The 18,432-nt window shown below is 43.4% G+C and overlaps 1 protein-coding gene across 1 annotated transcript; it reads left to right on the forward strand.

Moving 5' to 3' along the window:
• The first annotated feature begins 16,643 nt into the window (after positions 1–16,643).
• Positions 16,644–17,987, forward strand: LOC138278213 (SCAN domain-containing protein 3-like). The gene has a single exon (XM_069219247.1). The coding sequence runs from the start codon at positions 16,644–16,646 to the stop codon at positions 17,985–17,987; it is 1,344 nt and encodes a 447-aa protein (XP_069075348.1).
• Positions 17,988–18,432: the final 445 nt, after the last annotated feature.

The following is an 18,432-nucleotide window of genomic DNA, read 5'->3' on the forward strand; positions in this document are numbered from 1 at the left end:
ATGCACAGCCTTGCTTGCGCACAGTGGAGGTTGCCTGCAAGACCTGGCCTGCAGCCAGACCCTGTGGCCAACCCCCTTAACCACCCAACCCCATGCTGTGCGCATCACTTTGGCTGTGCGCAGTGGACCTTGGCTGCGGCCTCTATGGGTGTCAGAATAGGTGTCAGAATAGATGTGAGAGGTTGTATCGGAGGTGAGAGTGGCTGTGGGAATGTCTGTCTGGATGTGAGTGTGCATACATCAGTGTTTTAGTGGGTATGTCAGTGTGTGTGCAGATCTGTGAGTGGATGCATGAGGCTGTGAGTGGGTCTGTGAGTGGGTGTGTGAACATCTGAGTTGGTCTGTGAGTGGGTGCATAACGGAGTGGGTCTGTGAGTAGGTAATTGAGGGTCTGACTGGGGCTGTGTGTGTGCACAAGGGACTGAGTGGGTCTGTGAGTGGATGTGTGAGTGAGTCTGTGAGTGGGTGCGTAAGGGCTTGAGTGCGTGTGTTAGTGGGATAAAAAGATTGAAAAAGAGAAAAAGAGTGGGAGGGAAAGAGGTAGAGTTTTAGGTTTTTATGTATGGTCTACTTGGAATGAGATATTTCCGTACAATTTAAAATAAAAAATGTCATCTTACAAAATAAAATAATTTGTAATTTTTCTTTCTTTTTTTTCTTACCTATCTGGGACTGCGATGGAACCCTCAAGTGCTCCCCTGCAGACCCTCCATTTTTATTTATTTACTTTTTTTTATTTTACAAAAATGTCCTTAAGGCTTCCCTCATGGTGCCATTGCCATTTGACAGCAGCTCCCTCCTTGTTGACACATTTCATCTCTGTGCCTTGCACGCATGCAGGGGACAGAGATGAAAGCTTCAGCTTTTGACAGCGGGACCTGCTTTACAAGTCCCGCTGTCAAAAACTATAGTGCTTGCTGTGGCTTGGCTGCAGATTTAAAGCTGCAGCCAAGCCACAGCAAAAAGCTATGTCCCAGAAGTGGGCATCCTGAGACATAGGAGGAGGTGGCCCTTGGGGTTGGCAGTCCCAAGGGCCATCTGTGATTCCAAGGGGGGGGCAGTGTGGCCCCCTCCAACTGTGCACGCAGCCTTGGGGAGGTGGTGGTTCTAGGGGTAGTGGGGGCACACAGCCCCCCTCATATTTAAACAAAGCCCTGAGGAGGTGGTGGTCCACAGGGCAGTGGGGGGCATGCAGCCCCTGCACCTTATTACTGTGATGCCCTGGGGAGATCTTTGCAGGGAACTCCACCTTCTACGTATGAACAGGCAGCAAGATGACAGGGGCAGAGCACAATGGAATGCTGAAAAAGTAAATGCAGGACAAGCAGGTGCAAAAGGAAAAGGGCGAGGACAGAACAGAAGACGGATGCCAAATCTTTGGTTGTGAATATCTCATCCATTGAGATAACAAAGAAGTAGGATACTCAACCTAGATATATTCTTCTGTCCAACTGTGGCCCCTGACTTTACAGATGTAAGTATCGCATTATATAAATATATTAGAAAACTGAAGCTTCACAACTACCACCAGATGAAACCTAGGACAGCGAAACCACTACAGTATCTTTCATGTTTAAAATTGCGGACATTCCCGATATACTGAGCATTCATGACTTCAATGAGAATTCTCAAATTCTCCACATGGTACATGAGGTTATCCAATATTCTAATGGAGGACTGGCAACACAGTCAGTGAGTGACAATGAGACTGGAGTTGACATGTTCAATGAGTTGAGGTCATATGTTACAACTCCACACAGGGACACCTTAAATGAAATAGCATTCACAACTGATATACTGGTAGGGAGTGGTTTCAAACCTAATACCAGATTTTGTCCACAGTTGCCCATCCGGCAGTGAAATTGACCTATTTCTGGAGTTGGTAATAGAAGATCTGAATGATCTACGGATGAAATGACGTAACAATAAAAAGAAAAGTAACTGCTAACTAAGGGATTGGAAGGACATCCCTGTCCTAAAAATGTACCCCTCTAACAGTCAAACTATTGGACGAGGGGGTAATGTTATCCCAAGGGATCGGGGCACATACCTCATGCAGGCTCAGAGACAGTTAGAGAATGTGGCCCACTTGAAGCACATCAAGGAGGAATACAACTCAAGGTTAAAAGTATGGTATGACCGCAATCTTTTGAAGTGGGATGGATATCAATAACTAGGGGTGGAGTTTGCAAGGACTGTGACAATTTATTTCCTCTCGAAGATACACAAGAATGGAAAAGTGCCAACCGAAAGACCAATAGTGAGTTCTACAGGGTCGCTGTTAGAGAACAGCTCAAGATACTTGGATTTATTTCTCCAACACTATGTTACCAGTTTGACATCTTATTTGAAGGATTCAAATGACTTTGCAAAGAAACTGAATGAAGTCCCATTGAATGATTACTACATTATGGTGACAATGAGTATGGTGTCTTTATATACATCTATTAACCACGTTGATGGGATTCAAGCATGTGAATATTTTCTCAGTAAGAGGCACATAGAACATCTTGAGCATACACAAATGATGATCAGCATGCTGAGGTATTGCCTCACCACTAATGTTTTTATTTTCAATAACAAGTATTACTTGAAACAGCAAGGCACAGCAATGGGCAAATCCTTTGAATGAGGTGGACTGGGCTGAAGAACATAAGCATTTGTATGGGAAAGGTGGCTTTATGGACATGCTTCAGAGATTACTTATTCATTCTGTGAGAGGGAAATTAAATGGAGCTGTCTAACTTTATTGACAAATCAAACTGTGATGATCTTAACATCCAGTTCATGAGTGAGCATAGTATGTCCCATTGTAGCTTCTTGGATGTGGAATTGAAAGTATCACATGGCAGATTGACAACAATAATACATGGAAAACCAACTGCCACTAATTCAGTTTTGCACGTAAATAGTGGGCACCCGGGAGTATTAAAACGGAGCATCCCCTATAGCCAAATGTTCAGAGCCAGAAGGATATGTTCAAATTATAAGAAATTTGTCAATTAGATCTGTGGAATAATGAGATTTGTGGAAAGGGGTTATCCGTTATGTGTTCTAGAAAATGCCTGAGAAAGTGTTGTTAGAAAACGAAAAGACCAGTTACTATACCAACAGATTAAGAAAATGAAAAAAATGGATGAGAATGGGAAAAGGCTCTTTCTATAACATAGTGAGGCCCAGCCCAACATTAAGAGGGTATTACAGAAGAATTGGTGTGTGTTGAGTAAGGATGAGCATCTGAAGAATATAACACATGTAGGCCCACGAATAGCCTCTAAGAAGACAACATCCTTAGGTGACATTTTAACAAATAGCTACGTTGACCCTGGTAGGAGCAACTGGTTACTGCAAAAAGCTAAAGGCTTTATCAATAGTAATTCCTGTAAAGCTTGCAGATATGGATTGAATCAGAAGACATATCACACATATGAGGGTCGTGAGGTCATAATTAATGATAAGATCATGTGCAACACAGACTATGTTGTATATGTTTTGCAATGTGGATGTGATAAACTATATGTGGGCAGTACGAAAAATAAATTGAAGATAAGAATTCTGAAGCACATATGAGCAATGAGAGATGGCGATAAGAACTACTCTATGGCCTGTCACTTTGAGCAGTACCATGAATGCTCTTTGGCAAGCTTGAAGTACTTTAGAATTAACCCCATTAGAGCCATCCATGAGGCGGGGATAGAAAGAAAGAATTAAGGAGAAAATGTAATGACTAATCATGACACTGGGTACAGTGATTCCGTGGGGTCACAATATGGATGCCGAACTGTATGCCCATTTATAGGCATAAGGGGTACAGTGGTCACTGATTAGTGCATGAAGGTTGTTGGACCTATCCGTACTATGGGTCTATTCTTACCTCTTGGTTCAATCTCCTTAGGTTCACCTCTGAGCTGTGCTGTATGGTTATTGAAGCAGTATCCATGGGGGAGGGGGCATTCTGGGATGTTGCGGCCCTAAACCCTTGGCATCTGATGAATGTGTGTATCTATTGTAATATCCAATAACATGGATTATTCAAAGCTGTATTTTAATGGAATGTTACTTTCACTGTGGTATTGCAGTGATTAAACAAAATAATGGTGAGAATGTAAAAATGTAAACAGAGAAATACGTATGAGATGGGATAGAAGGAAATGGATAAACTAAATCTCATTAATTATGTTGGACTGGATAGGCTTCTCCCACAGAGAACAGAGTGTCTTGTAACGGGATGACCCTTGGAGTGAAGATGGTAATGAAATGAACCATGATTGGTGTGGTAGCACATGCCAATATTCGATGTAGTAGCACATGGCACTTTATGAGATTGTACAGAGAATAGACTGTTTTTAACCTGTTGAGTCCTTGAGTTAGGATATAAATGAATTGAATTATGACTGCTGTGGTATCGCATGGCACTTTATGGAATTGTATAGCGGCATATCATTCCAGCATTGAGGATATTTAAATCTCTTTTTTTTAAATAGCATTTGTCACTTTAAAAACAGTTTACATGTCGCTGAACTTTAGGATATAGGGCTAGCCGAAAGGTTGAATGCATGGGCCATCTTCTGATCACATTATGTTGCACATTAGTATCATTACCTTTCAGGTGTTGATCTATGCTAGGGTTGTATATAAGAAAAAGATTGTTTAGAACCTTATGCAGAGTGACAGTTTAAGACATAAGTGATCAAGACCATATGAGCACATCTGGGGCATTGAATGAATATTGAACTTGGCTCATGCACCATAAATGGTTAACTTAATTTTTATGATAACAATATTTTTTACAAACAGCATGTGTCACTTTACAAATATTCTAGAAGGAGAAAAAAATTGTTTTTTACAAAAATTGTTCAGACCCTTATGGACAGTGACGATTTAATCACAAGTGTTCGAGACCATGTGAGCGCATTTTTGGGTATTAAAAAATAGATGCACATTGATCTTGGTCTACGGACAAAGATGGATAACATCATGTCTATAATAATAATACGTTTTTATGAACAGCACATGCCACTTTAAAAAAAAATCCAAAAGGAATAATAATTTTTCTTTAATGTGGATTGGAATGGTGTCATTAACTAGTACTATTCCTGGTCATATCTGTATATATGAGCATCATTATTTTCTTCTAAATATCCTGCCAAATGTAACATTTGTTTAGGATGTGATGTTTTTATGAAATGTTAAAAGCATTAGCCTTTTAAATGTTTGGTGACATTGATATTTCCAAATGTTGTGCCCTTCTGGGATGTCCAAAATGCCTGTGGTGTTGGATTCTTAACGTGTATCTTAAGTGGCAATCATTTGGGAAAAGGATGTTTTTTATCCCACTTGTATACAAGGAAATTATCTATTGCATTATCAACGAAAAATGAAGGAAGACAGGGATCGTAAAGGGCTATAATGTATTTTTTGGAAATGAGACCCAGAAATGTGGTACTGCTTGTGCAATCTTGGGACAAATGTTTTTGAAAACAAAAATCGAGATGAAATGGGTCAATTAAATGTTCGGGAATGTAATGGGGAGCACTCTCACGGCTGGGCCAATAAGATTAAGGAAGGCCTATGTAATATAAGGTTACCATCAAGAGCCAATGTGAGGCCCATTTGAAGGCGTGATGCTGAAACTCATCAGCCTTTATTTTAATCTTGAGGGCACCTTGAAATAAACACACAGACTCTGATTTATACTTTTTGGTGCAAAACTGCACCAACGCAGTTTTGCACCAAAAAGTTTAGCACCGGCTTGCACCATTTCTGAGCACCAGCCGGGCAACGTATTTATGTAATGGTGCAAGCTGGTGCAAAGGGTAGGCTAGCGTAAAAAAGAAAAAATTATGTTAGCTAGGTGGGGCTGGCGGTATGGAAGAAGGGGGGTTTGCACCAAAAAATGACGCTAGGCAGGTTAGAGTAAAAAAATGACTATAACCATCCTAGCGTCATTTTCTGACGCAAAACCATCCATACCACATGACTCCTGTTTTAGAAAAGACAGGAGTCATGCCCACCACCCCAATGGCCAGCACAGGGGACCATGGTCCCCTGGGCATGGCCATTGCACCCAGTGCCATGTAAGGGGGCCCACTACAGAGCCCCCAATGGCACTTTAAAAAAACAAATACTCACCTGTACTTACGTATACTTACCTGGGATGGAGTCCACCATGCTCCACTGTCAAGTATAAATATGCCCTACAGTATTTTTCACCCGTATTGCTTTTGGAGTCTGATTTTTGGCATCGTAAGCACACCTCGGATTGTTCAATATCACGAGTTGGAAAAAGGACTGCGTGAGGACGTGTGTGTGTGTGTGTGTGTGTGTGTGTGTGTGTATATATATACATATATATATACATATATAAGTATATATATATGTATATATATATATATATAAGTATACTTACAACTTAGACCAAACACTATATTCCACCCATACTGCACTACTTTATGTTTCATTATCCAAAATGGCTATATCTGTAACTGATCATTCCCAAACCTGGGAAGTTACCCGTGAAGTGGAAGGGTAAATCTCTTGAGGACAGGAAAGATTTTGTTCCTTCTTCATATTTCATGGTCTTGTAACGGAAGTGGTTTTACCAGAAGTAAGAAATACAATGAAAAGAATCATTTTGCACAGTAAATTGTCAGCAATGGCGAGTCTACTGGAGTATACATAGCGCCCCCGGGGCAGGCCTGCACATCTATATATTTCTCGTTGCGCATTGTTGAATCAATGAAAAAAAATATTTGTAGGTAAGCAGGCAAATCATGTGCATGAATCTGCATTCATAGACTCATGCTTTTTTTTTTGGAAAAACAGCCCCTAGACCAATATGAAGATTTCGTAATATTTGTATCTTTGGATTTCTGCAATAACTTCCTCTTATTTCTAAAGAAAACTTGGAATTTAATGTTGCTAAGCGAACTTTGCACTTTACTTGTATTTGCAGAAGTGAGAAAACATGCCTATGCCACACCCGAACAGTACTTCTTTGTGACTTTTGCTGGATTCAATTATACTCTTCGTGAGCAGCATCAAGGGAGAACCTATGAGTCAGTTTCTGGATGACTCACTTATGGTTACTAGACGTTTGGCTGGACTCTAGACTGCCTTCTTAAGGGAGGAGCTGTTAGCTGTGTCTCTCTCTTGTTTTGTAAGGTTCAGTTTATGTTTCTTTAATAACTATCTGTTTACTTTGACATTTATGCGTGCTAAATTGTGTGCTTTCTAAATAAACTGTTTTCTTTTTTATTTGCAGAGACTCCAGTTTTCTGTGGGCTCAGCCTTTTGTGTTCAATAATACCATGGCCAACATTGACTACAGTAATAGCTGCTACATAAACTCAGATTTAACTTTCTGTAAGTTTACAAACAAATTTTATTTATTGAAGTATTTAATAACGCGGTGCTTAGTGTTCAAAGGATATTGTAATCCATTTAAAAAAATGTTCCTGAACAAATTATTATGGTTTTATATGGGGCAGTGCACTTTCTTTCTTTCAGAAGAAATTGCTTGCCTTATAGGCCCTGTGTTATTGTATTGCAGTATTTGTCTTTCCTGAAACGGAAGTTGTGGAACTGTTCTATAGCCACTCAGTTACTGCAGAAAACTCAGGGCGCCTCCATCAATGCCCTCGATTGCGCCGCTAGACCCAAGTGGGCTATCACACCCCATCTGATGGTAATCCACTGTATCTCTTCTCATAAACCTGTGCAGATATGAACAAAAACTTAAACCAACTCTGACCCCGTGACCAAACCCGGCTGCTGGCCGCTCTTCCTTTTGGACTGACTCTAGTGCTCCAGGTCTTAGCATTACCACAACAGAATCCATCTCACTTTGTGCCTAAACGTGGCAGGCTCCTGGGCTGTGGCACAGCTGAAAATTGTTCTCCATTGTCAGTTAAGAACAATCACCTGCATTTGTACTCATAATGCAACTATCCTCTTTATCAGTGCCTTTGACCTCTGATCAAGTCAAACTCTATACCTGCTATAGTGATCCCAATTTGTTGGATGTTTTAATGATGCCTCATAAGTAACTGCTTCATTATTCCTCTTGCAGTGCCGTACTGCAAAATTCATAACTTATAGCGAGACATTTGAATACTTTTTCTCCTCCTAGCATACAATGTAACAGCAAAAACACCACTAAGGCCGAGAAGGAGACTAAGGGCCTGATTCTAACTTTGGAGGATGGTGTTAAACCGTCCCAAAAGTGGCGGATATACCACCTACCGTATTACGAGTTCCATAGGATATAATGGACTCGTAATACGGTAGGTGGTATATCCGCCACTTTTGGGACGGTTTAACACCGTCCTCCAAAGTTAGAATCAGGCCCTAAGACTGCTACAAAAAGGACAGCACTGGAACTTCCTGCCCTGGAATCCCCAGTTAAAAACAAAACAGAACTGAAAGAAACAAAGGGCACATTCGTAAAAAACATTCTGATGTCTTACAACTTTCTCAAACAATAAATGTTAGCATGTACATTATGCAGGATGTGGCAGGTATGAAGTTTGATTTAAAAAAAATAACAGACATTCTTTCAATGGCAGAACAACACATTAGAGATCTCAAAGAAAAATCCCTAGCTACTAAGAAAGACATACCCTCACTACATAAAATATCGCCCTTAATGCAACATGATACCGCTGAACTTGAAGACAGAAACAGAAGGGGTAATATTAGATTTTTTGGCTTTCCTAAGGGCAGAAAAGGAAAACATGGTTCATGCATTGCCTTCTTGTGGGCATGGTTCCGTCGTAACATCAATGTCTCACTTGACAAAGTTTTAAGCTGAAGAGGGCACATCGCATTCCTACACAATCAAACATTCTTGCTGCATCAACAGGCCCACCAAGACCAATTATTTGTAAACCCCTATGGTACCAACATGTGGAATTAATCTGTCTTTAGATGGAAGAACAAATTTATCGCTTGGGAAGGACATCGAATCATCATGTCGCAGGACTTTTCCAAGACCATTGCCCAAACAAGAAAAGACTTCCTTTCCCTCAGACCTAGACTGGAGAAAATTAACATCCCTTTCTCCTTTTCAAGCCCCACCAAGTTTTGTATTACCTACAAAGAATCATCACACATGTTCCACGACCATCAAGACTTGGCTTCCTTCCTGGAGAAAATGCAAGTGGCTGAGGTGGACATATCATCTTCAAATGCAGGGACGAAGTAATGTTCTACCATTTTTACATTGTAATATTTATCTTCCTTCCGAGAGGTACATTTGCTTACACCTTCTGGTTGCTCGTGTCAATTCAATGAGAATACAGTACGTCTTTATTCTAGGCCGCTAACTTGCAGTGTTACTGTATTTCTCATATATATCCATCCCGGAGCACTCTACTAACATAGATATCTGCATGTTGTGTGCATTTTATGCTAGGACTTTTAAATGTCATTAGTATTTCATTTCTTAAAATGCTATGACTTGAACTACAACCAAGGTAAATTCTTTCTACACTTCTGACACGCTACAATACTTCACACCAAACATTCATTTTTATTGTACAACTTTTTCCATTATTGGCTAGAATGGTCTAGATCGACTATATCAGTAACCTCTAACATCTAGTGTTTCATGGTCCAATTCTCATTCCTTTACAGGTAACCTCAATGTTTTAGGTATATCTATGCTAATTCCTTCCTGTCTTTGTCTCAATACTGTACACTGATGGATAGCTGTTGGATTAGAAAGCTTAATTACTTGTTCTTTGTTAGAAATTGGGTATCTAGTTGTCAGAGGTGTACACCCTGTTCAAGTAGGGACCACAATCCTAATCAGAGTAAGTCAGATCCACAAACTAAATTAACCTGTGCCCGCCCTCTGGTAGCGAGGCACAGAGCAGGCAGGCTTAACTTAGAAGGCAATGTGTAAAGTATTTGTGCCACACTTAATTACAGTAACACAGTGTAAGACGCAACAAAAAGACTCCACACCAGGTTAAAAGAATAGAGAATATTTATCAGAGTGAAACAAGACCAGAATCCAATCAGTAGAAGTCAAGATATGAATTTTTAAAGAATAAATGTGAAAACAATGCTTAGAAGTCTATAGCAGTAGAAAGGTTACTTGAGGAAGCGGGACTGTTGCAAAGTCAAAGCCAGCTACAAAACCCACTCAGGGTCTGCTGAACAGTACCTTGGTTGGAGCAATGCGTCAATGGTGGGAAGACAATGAGTTGTTAATTTTGTTGCACTTGGGTGATGCGTCATTTTCAGGCTCCTGTGGAAGTGAATGTGATGGTTCGTCGGCAGGCCATGTAGAGCATCGTCGTCAGGTCACACACAGTGGTGAAGCCTCTGCGTCATCGACAGGGATGCGTTGCAAGAAGTTTTCTGCCGTGCTCATGGCAGATGCATCAATTCTTAAAGTTGTGAATTCAATGCTTCATTTCTGTGAGTCGGCGTGTCGATTGTTGTGCCACTCTTGGGAGATACATCACTTTTGCAGTTGTCAGCTGCAGGACCCACTTCTGAGGCCAGACTGGAAGGTGCACTTCAGGCAAGGGTACGACTAACAGTTGGCAGAGTCCAGCAGCACCAGGAGAGTTGCCGGCAGTATTTGATGTCCCTAAGAGTGCAGAAGAACAGGGGCATGCCAGAAAACCCTTGGAGATTCTTTGTTGCAAGGATGTAGAGAGCAAGTCCAGCCCTTCTCACTGCAGGACAAAAGCAACAGGGAGCAGGCCAAGCCAGCAAAGCAAACAGCAAGGTGGAAGTCCCTCCAACAGCAGCAGCAGTAGGCCAACACAGCAGTGCAGTAGCAGAGTGGCAGTTCCTCCTGGCAGCACAGCAGTCCTTCTTCCTGGCAGTTTTTCCTTGGTTCCAGTAGAGACCTGATTTGGTGGGGGTTGGGGTCTAGTATTTATACTTTGGTACCCAGGTTGCGGAAGGTTGGAGAAAATTCCAGGCCTTCCTTTGAGGTACACAAGGTCCCTGTCCTACCATCCATGGCTCCAGACACTCTACACGAGGATATGCAGCCCTTTGTGTGAGGAGAGGCACAGCCTTATCCAGAAATAAGTGTCAGCTCCACCCTCCCATCTAGCTCAGGAAGACCATCACCCTGGTGATGGGCCATCAGTATGCAAATGCCACACCCAGGCTGCCTTTGTGTGTGACTGTCTAGTGGGAATGTGCAAAGCCAAACTGTCATCAACCCCAGATGTGTATTCAGAGACAGGCAGAGGGACAGAATGGCTAAAATAGGAAAATTCCAACTTTCTAGAAGTACACTAAAAGGATGTTTTAAGGTAATCTCAATGCTATCCTGTGAGAGAGTAAGGCCTACCTTAGTGGTGACTTACATGTAATAAAAAGAAAGGTTTGGGCCTGGCAAGTGGATACATTTGCCAGGTTGACATTGTAGTGTACAACTTCACACACAGGGTCTGCAGTGATAGGCCTGAGACATATTTGAAAGGCTACTGTAGTGGGTGGCAAACCCAGTGGTGCAGGGCCAGTAGTAGCATTTAATTTACAGGCCCTGGGCACATATAATGCACTTTACAAGAGACTTACAAGTAAATAAAATATGCCAATTGAGGAGAAGTCAATGTTACCAGGTTTAGAGCACAAAACACCTGCATTTTCACACTGATCTGCAGTGGAAAAAGTGCCCAGAATCCTAAAAGCCAGTAAAAATGAAAACAGACAACAGGAGGTCAGAGGGTAAAAAGTGAGGGGAGACCACGCCAAGGATGCCAGGTCCAATATTATTTTGATATATATGATTTTGCTTATCTGCTCAATTCATCGGAGTTGTTTATCAGTCAATCAATCAATCAATCAATCAGTGTATTTGTAAAGCGTGCTACCACCTGCGAGGGTCTCAAGGCGCGTAGGGGGGTGCTGCTACTGCTCAAATAGCAGGTCTTGAGCTGCTTTCTGAAAGTCAGCAGGTCTTCGGTCTGTCGTAGTGGTAGGGGAAGGTTGTTTCAGGTCTTGGCAGCGAGGTGGGAGAAGGATCTGCCTCTGGTAGTTGCTCTTCGGATGCAGGGGACGGTGGCGAGGGCGAGGTCGGCTGAGTGAAGTTGGCGGGACGGGGTGTAGAAGTTGAGTCGTCTGTTGAGGTAGGCTGGGCCGGTGTTGTGGAGCGCCTTGTGTGCGTGGGTGAGGAGCTTGAAGGTTATCCTTTTGTTGACGGGGAGCCAGTGTAGGTTTCTCAGAAGGGGATGTGGCTGTGGCGGTGGGCATCGAGGATCAGGCGTGCGGAGGCGTTTTGTATGCATTGCAGTCATTTGAGGAGTTTGGCAGGGGCTCCTGCGTAGAGGGCGTTTCTGTAGTCAAGTTTGCTGCTGACGAGGGCTTGGGTGACTGTTCTTCTTGTATCTGTGGGTATCCATCTGTAGATCTTGCGGAGCATGTGGAGGGTGTTGAAACAGGATGAGGAGACGGCGCTGACTTGGTTGGCCAAGGAGAGTGTTGAGTCAAGGATGACGCCTAGGTTGCGTGCTTGGTTGGTGGGTGTTGGGGGTGCTCCTAGAGTGGTCGGCCACCAGGAGTCATCCCAGGCTGAGGGGTTGGTGCTGAGGATGAGGACTTCTGTCTTATCTGAGTTCAACTTCAGTTTGCTGTTCCTCATCCATTCAACGATAGCCTTCATTCCATTGTGGAGGTTGGATTTGGTGGTGAGGGGGTCCTTGGTGAGGTAGAGGATCAGTTGGGTGTCGTTGGTATAGGAGATGATGTTGAGGTTGTGTAGTCGGGCGACGTGGGAGAGCGGAACAGTGTAGGGCCGAGGGACGATCCTTGGGGAATGCCGCAGATGATCTTGGATGCTTTGGAGCGGAAAGGGTGCAGGCGGTCGCTATGGATTCTGCCGGAGAGGAAGGAGGTGATCCACTCTAGGGCTTTGTCTCAGATCCCTGCGTTATGGAGGCGTGTGCGTAGGATGCGGTGGCAGACGGTGTTGAAGGCGGCCGAGAGGTCCAGGAGGATGAGAGCCGCAGTTTCGCCGTGGTCAAGCAGGGCCATGATGTCTTCGGTGGCGGCGACGAGGGTGGTTTCGGTACTGTGGTTGCTGTGGAACCCTGACTGGGATGGGTCCAGGATGTTGTTTTCTTCGACGTAGTGGGTCAGTTGTCTGTTGACGATCTTCTCGATGACCTTGGCCGGGAATGGGAGCTGGGAGATGGGGCGGAAGTTCTTGAGGACTCTCGGGTCCGCCATGGGTTTCTTGAGTAGGGGTTTGATTTCAGCATGCTTCCAGCTTTCGGGGTAGGTCGCGGTCTCGAAGGAGATGTTGATGACTTTGCAGAGGTGGGGTGCGATGCTGGTGCTTGCTTTGTTAAAGAGGTGGTGCGGGCATGGGTCTGATGGAGATCCAGAGTAGATAGTGCTCATGGTTTTGATTGTGTCGTCTTCGTTCACGTTGGCCCAGGCGAGCAGAGGGTCGTAGTTGAGGGTGGGTGGAGAGTCTGGGGCGTCGGTGATTGGCGGGGTGGTCTGGCTGTTGAAGCTGCCATGTATGTCTGTGATCTCTGGTTGAAGAAGGCAGCAAGGGAGTTGCACAGGTCTTGTGAAGTTGGGATGTCGTTTGTGTTGGAGCTGGGGTTGGAGAGTTCCTTCACGATGTTGAAGAGCTCCTTGCTGTTGTGTGCGTTGTTGTCCAGGCGGTCTTTGAAGGAGGTTTTTTGGCAGATCTGATGAGGTGATGGTGATTGCGGATGGCGTTCTTGAAGGCAGCATGGTTGTCCGGTGTCTGTTCGAGGAGCCACTTTCTTTCCAGTTTCCAGCAGGTTTGCTTGGAGGCTTGAAGGTCTGGGGTGAACCAGCTGCCTCTCTTGTTGGCAGCTCTGTTGGAAGGTTTGTTGAGCGGGCGAGTGTGTTGGCACAGTCATCGATCCAGCGCCAGAGGTTGCAGGCAGCAAGGTTGGTATTGGTGGGTTCATTGGGTGGTTTTTGGGTGAGGCTGGTGTTCAGCTGGTCCAGGTTGATTTTGTTCCACTTGCGGCAGGGGATCTGTTGGGTGCGGTGGTGCGTGGTAGTTTTCCAGAAGGTGAAGTGGATGCAGCAGTGGTCGGTCCATGGGAGTTTGGTGGTGTGGCTGAAGGCGACGTGGGGGCCAGCGGAGAAGACGGGGTCCAGCGTGTGGCCGGCGGAGTGTGTTGGAGTTGTCTGAGCCCGAGGGTGGCGAGGTTGTCGATCAGGGTGGTGGAGATGGGGTCGTTGTTATTCTCTAGGTCAGTGGTTCCCAAACTGTGCGCCGCGGCCCCCGGTGCGCTGTGACAAGTTGCCTGGGGCGCCGTGCGCATTTTTGAAAACATGAAATGCCACACTTCAGAAACGATTTATGCACGCGGTTTATACCAGCGTAACTTACGCAGGGAGGTAATTATTTTCCAGTCGAGCAGTAGACATTAGCATTTCATGTCGGGGGATTACATGAGCCCCACCTGTCAACGTCTTGCATTATGGTTTCACCCAGCGTGATTACGTTCTTCGGCATTTACAGGCGCGCGGCAATTCAGAGACTCCGAGAGCCCCCTCAGCATTCCAAGTCGAATTTCAGCTCATTGTCAGGTAATTACCGTAATTATTATCATTTTTAGAATTTGGAATCTAAGCCATTTCCCTTCCCTGCAAGGAGCCTATTATTCCGCATGCATAGGCCATTTGCAACAAAGGTCGTTGCAAAGTCATCCACAACACAGCCCAGGTTTACACAAACTTTTAACGCCGCCCCCCATGCTTCACCCCATTTATTTCCGATTTCCGCTCTCGTGCCGGTCATAATGCCAGAGCACACGTGTGTTCTTTGCTGGTTGTCACTGGCCCAGATTCTGTGTCCTCGTGCTCAGCTGGGAGGGCGGGAAGAGTCTCTGCCAGGGAGGGCGCTCCCAGCACTGAGTGTGGAAGGGTGTTTGTTCGTGTTTGTAATACAACACATGCATTCCCTGCTTAATTTGTAAAGGAATAAGTGCCAGGGTCCAACGTTTTGATTAGAACCTGCAGACTAACATAACTGTTAATTCTCCCGGAAAACAAACACTTTCAAATGAGAATTTTTTTCTTTCCATAACACAAGACTAGTTAGGCCACACATTACAAAGGCGCTCGTGCTCATCATTATACACTTCTTAGGAGATTTCCCATACAAATTTCCCCAGGTAAGCAACATGGCTATACAACCGTTAAAGTCGGGCTGGACTATGCCCATTGGAGAAGGGTCAAGACTGATTCGCTTATGGCTGAATACAAATAGAGGTGGCACAGTGTGCAAAATAAAGATGGACTGGAGGGATGGGGTCCTGAGAAACTACTAGTGGTTGAGATTAAATCAAGCATTTTTTTTCTGTATACTTCAGTGTGCGGGTAGGCCCAGGTGTGGGCCCCTGGCACATTGTGGCACATTGTGGCACATTGTGGCACATTGTGACACTGGAGCCAAGCAATGTTTGGGTAGTGATCCCTAATAAGGGCAAAACCAGTCATGAGTTGTGTTGTGCTCTGGTTAAGGGAAGAACTGGTCAGGCAGTTTGGGTTACACTGTTCACACTCTTCACATTGGAGCAGGGTCAAGACTGATTTGCATATGGCTGGGACTAAAGACTGAAGTGGCACAGTGTGCAAAATAATGATGGACTGGAATGGGGTCCTGAGAACTTGCCAATTTCCTACTGCAGCAGCTCTCCCCAGGGATGTTCAAGGAGTAGTTCCTAAAGAACATTTTAAAAAAGTAGAATATATTGGCAATAAAAAATAAAAAAAAACGTTTTCAAGCACATTGGCTAAAAAAGCTATAAAGCCAAATATATATTGAGTGCCATGTGAACTTAGAAATGAAGATCTGTAATGGCGTTAGCGGAGGATAGTTAGGGGGTATGTGGTTTACTTTTATTCCTGGTTGAATGTATACTGCAGTCATAAGAGAGATATGGAAAGTGAATATTGTTTGACAAAGAAATGCACATGTGATATTTTAAGAAACTTTAAATGACTTGGTTAGATGTAATATTTACATGTCTCTCATTTGAATGCCTCGACTCGAGTACAGGTACTTACAGAGTAGTTAGAGCAGATGGGAAACTAGTGAGCTTTCCTGACAGTTTCTTGCTAAAAATGAAACCACATGCTGGTATGGTTTGACATAGTCAGGCATGGATTACGATTCACCAAAGTTACAGTTGGAGATTGACACCGTACGTACACCATGTGACCTTTAGCCCATCGAGAGTCTTCTATTTGTTGTTAAGGGGGTAACAACTTTGCCTTGCACCATAGTTGTTAATGCCTTCACATATTGCCCCTATCTTGATGCTAAGAATTGCACCCTGCAGAAACCACCCCTTTTCTCAAGAAACTGCAGAGTGGGAGTGTGAACGACATAGCTTAATTTGTAAATAAAAATGTGCCAGTACCCAAAGTCCTCCTCTTAAACATGGGCTGCTGAAATTAAATGTGGGAAAACGGAATACTGAGGCAGTGTAATACTAAATACATCTCAGGCCTCTTCAATGATTTTAAAACCACTTCCTTCCCCTTCAGCTCACTCTTGCAGCTTTCTGTTTTCTACCATTGTGACACTATTTCGTTTTTCTCTTCCTCAGTCTTTCCCTTTCTTCTCTTCTCTTCTACGTGTGAACTGATTGGCATCTTTATGATTGACAATGAAGAGATTTTTAATACCGAGTTCAAGTTCGTCTGAGCAAAGTGAAGTCTCAGGTTCTTCAGAGAAAAAAGAGGATGGGAAGCGAAAAACCAAGTACAGAAAGTATGATGACAGGTATCTAGATTGTGGTTTCACATGTGTACAGGTTAATAATGAGAAGCGTCCTCACTGTGTAATCTATTTCAAAGTTTTGGCTTTAGAATCCATGCTTCCAAGTAAACTAAAGCTTCATCTTGAAAGTCTTCACCCACATATGGTTGGAAAGCCAAGGGAATTTTTCCAAAGAAAACTAACAGAAGCCAAGTTACAAAAGACCACTTTCTCAAAACAAGCCAAAGTTAACAGTAACGCCCTCTTGTCTTCTTATAAAGTGGCCTATCGTGTTGCACAGTGTAAAAAACCACACACAATTGCAGAAGAGCTGATTTTGCCTGCTGCTGTTGATATGGTACCCATCATGCTTGGCGAAGATGCTGGTAAACAGCTGCTCAAAGTGCCTCTTTCTAATAATACTATCAGCCGGAGGATAAACGATATGGCTGACGATATTAACGATCAGCTCATCTGTAACTTAAAAGGCAAAGACTTTGCACTCCAACTGGACGAGGCAACAGACAACCAAAAAGACACCCATCTTATTTGCTATGTCAGGTTTGTTAATGAAAAAAAAATAGTTGAGGATTTGTTGTTCTGTAAGGAAATGAAAGGTGGAACTACCGGTCAAGATTTGTCTGCGGTTGTGGATGATTTTATGGTACAGAATCAGATTGACTGGGAGAGATGTGTTGGAGTTTGTACAGACGGGGGTCGTTCAATGGCAGGATGCTACCAAGGACTTCAAGCTCGCATACGGTCTAAAGCACCTAATGCTATTTGGACACACTGTAAAATACACAGAGAAGCACTAGCAGCAGGAAACCTCAGTGAAGAACTGCATAATATTCTGAAAATAGTCACCAAAGTGATAAATATTATTAAAACAAGACCAATGAAAGCAAGATTTTTTGCTAAGCTGTGTGAAGACATGGGTGCCGAACACTCATGCCTCTTGTTCTACAGCAGTTCTCGATGGCTGTCTCTCGGTAACTCCCTGCTTAGGGTGTATGAGTTTAGGAATGAAATATACTCATATCTACACGATGATGAACATTGTTTTGCTGACAAATTTATTGATGCAGACTTTCTAATACAAATGGCTTTTGTTTCGGATCTTTTTGAAAAACTGAACACATTGAACAAGTCCTTGAAAGGTAATAATACTAACATCTTGCAGCTCTCAGACAAAGTTTCAGGGTTTAAGAAAAAAAGTCATCCTTTGGAAAGGCAGTGTAAGCAAAGGTGACTATAAATGTTTTCCTTCATTGGACAAGTTTCTGCAAGACAATGAGATGGCATTAAAGGAGGAACTGAGGACAGTTTTTGTTCTGTATTTGTCACAACTGCATTTTTACCTTCAGAAATATTTCCCAGAGGATGAAGTGGAGCCAATAAAATGGGTGAGAGATCCCTTCAATGCTGAGATACCTCAGCATTTCAATAACGAGGAAGCAGAACAGCTCATTGACATTTCAAGTGACTCAACATTGAAAGTACAATTCCAGTCTCTGTCACTGCTTGAGTTTTGGTGCCAAACTCAAGATGAATACCCAGTGATTAGCAAGATTGCCCTACATGTTTTGATCCCGTTTGCTACTTCCTACCTTTGTGAAGCTGGTTTCTCAGCAGTTGCAGTGATAAAGTCAAAATATAGGGCAAAAATTCACCTTGAAAAAGAAATGCGTGTTGCG

Source organism: Pleurodeles waltl, chromosome 2_2 (assembly GCF_031143425.1).
Source record: "Pleurodeles waltl isolate 20211129_DDA chromosome 2_2, aPleWal1.hap1.20221129, whole genome shotgun sequence".
Classification (NCBI taxonomy): Eukaryota; Metazoa; Chordata; class Amphibia; order Caudata; family Salamandridae; genus Pleurodeles; species Pleurodeles waltl.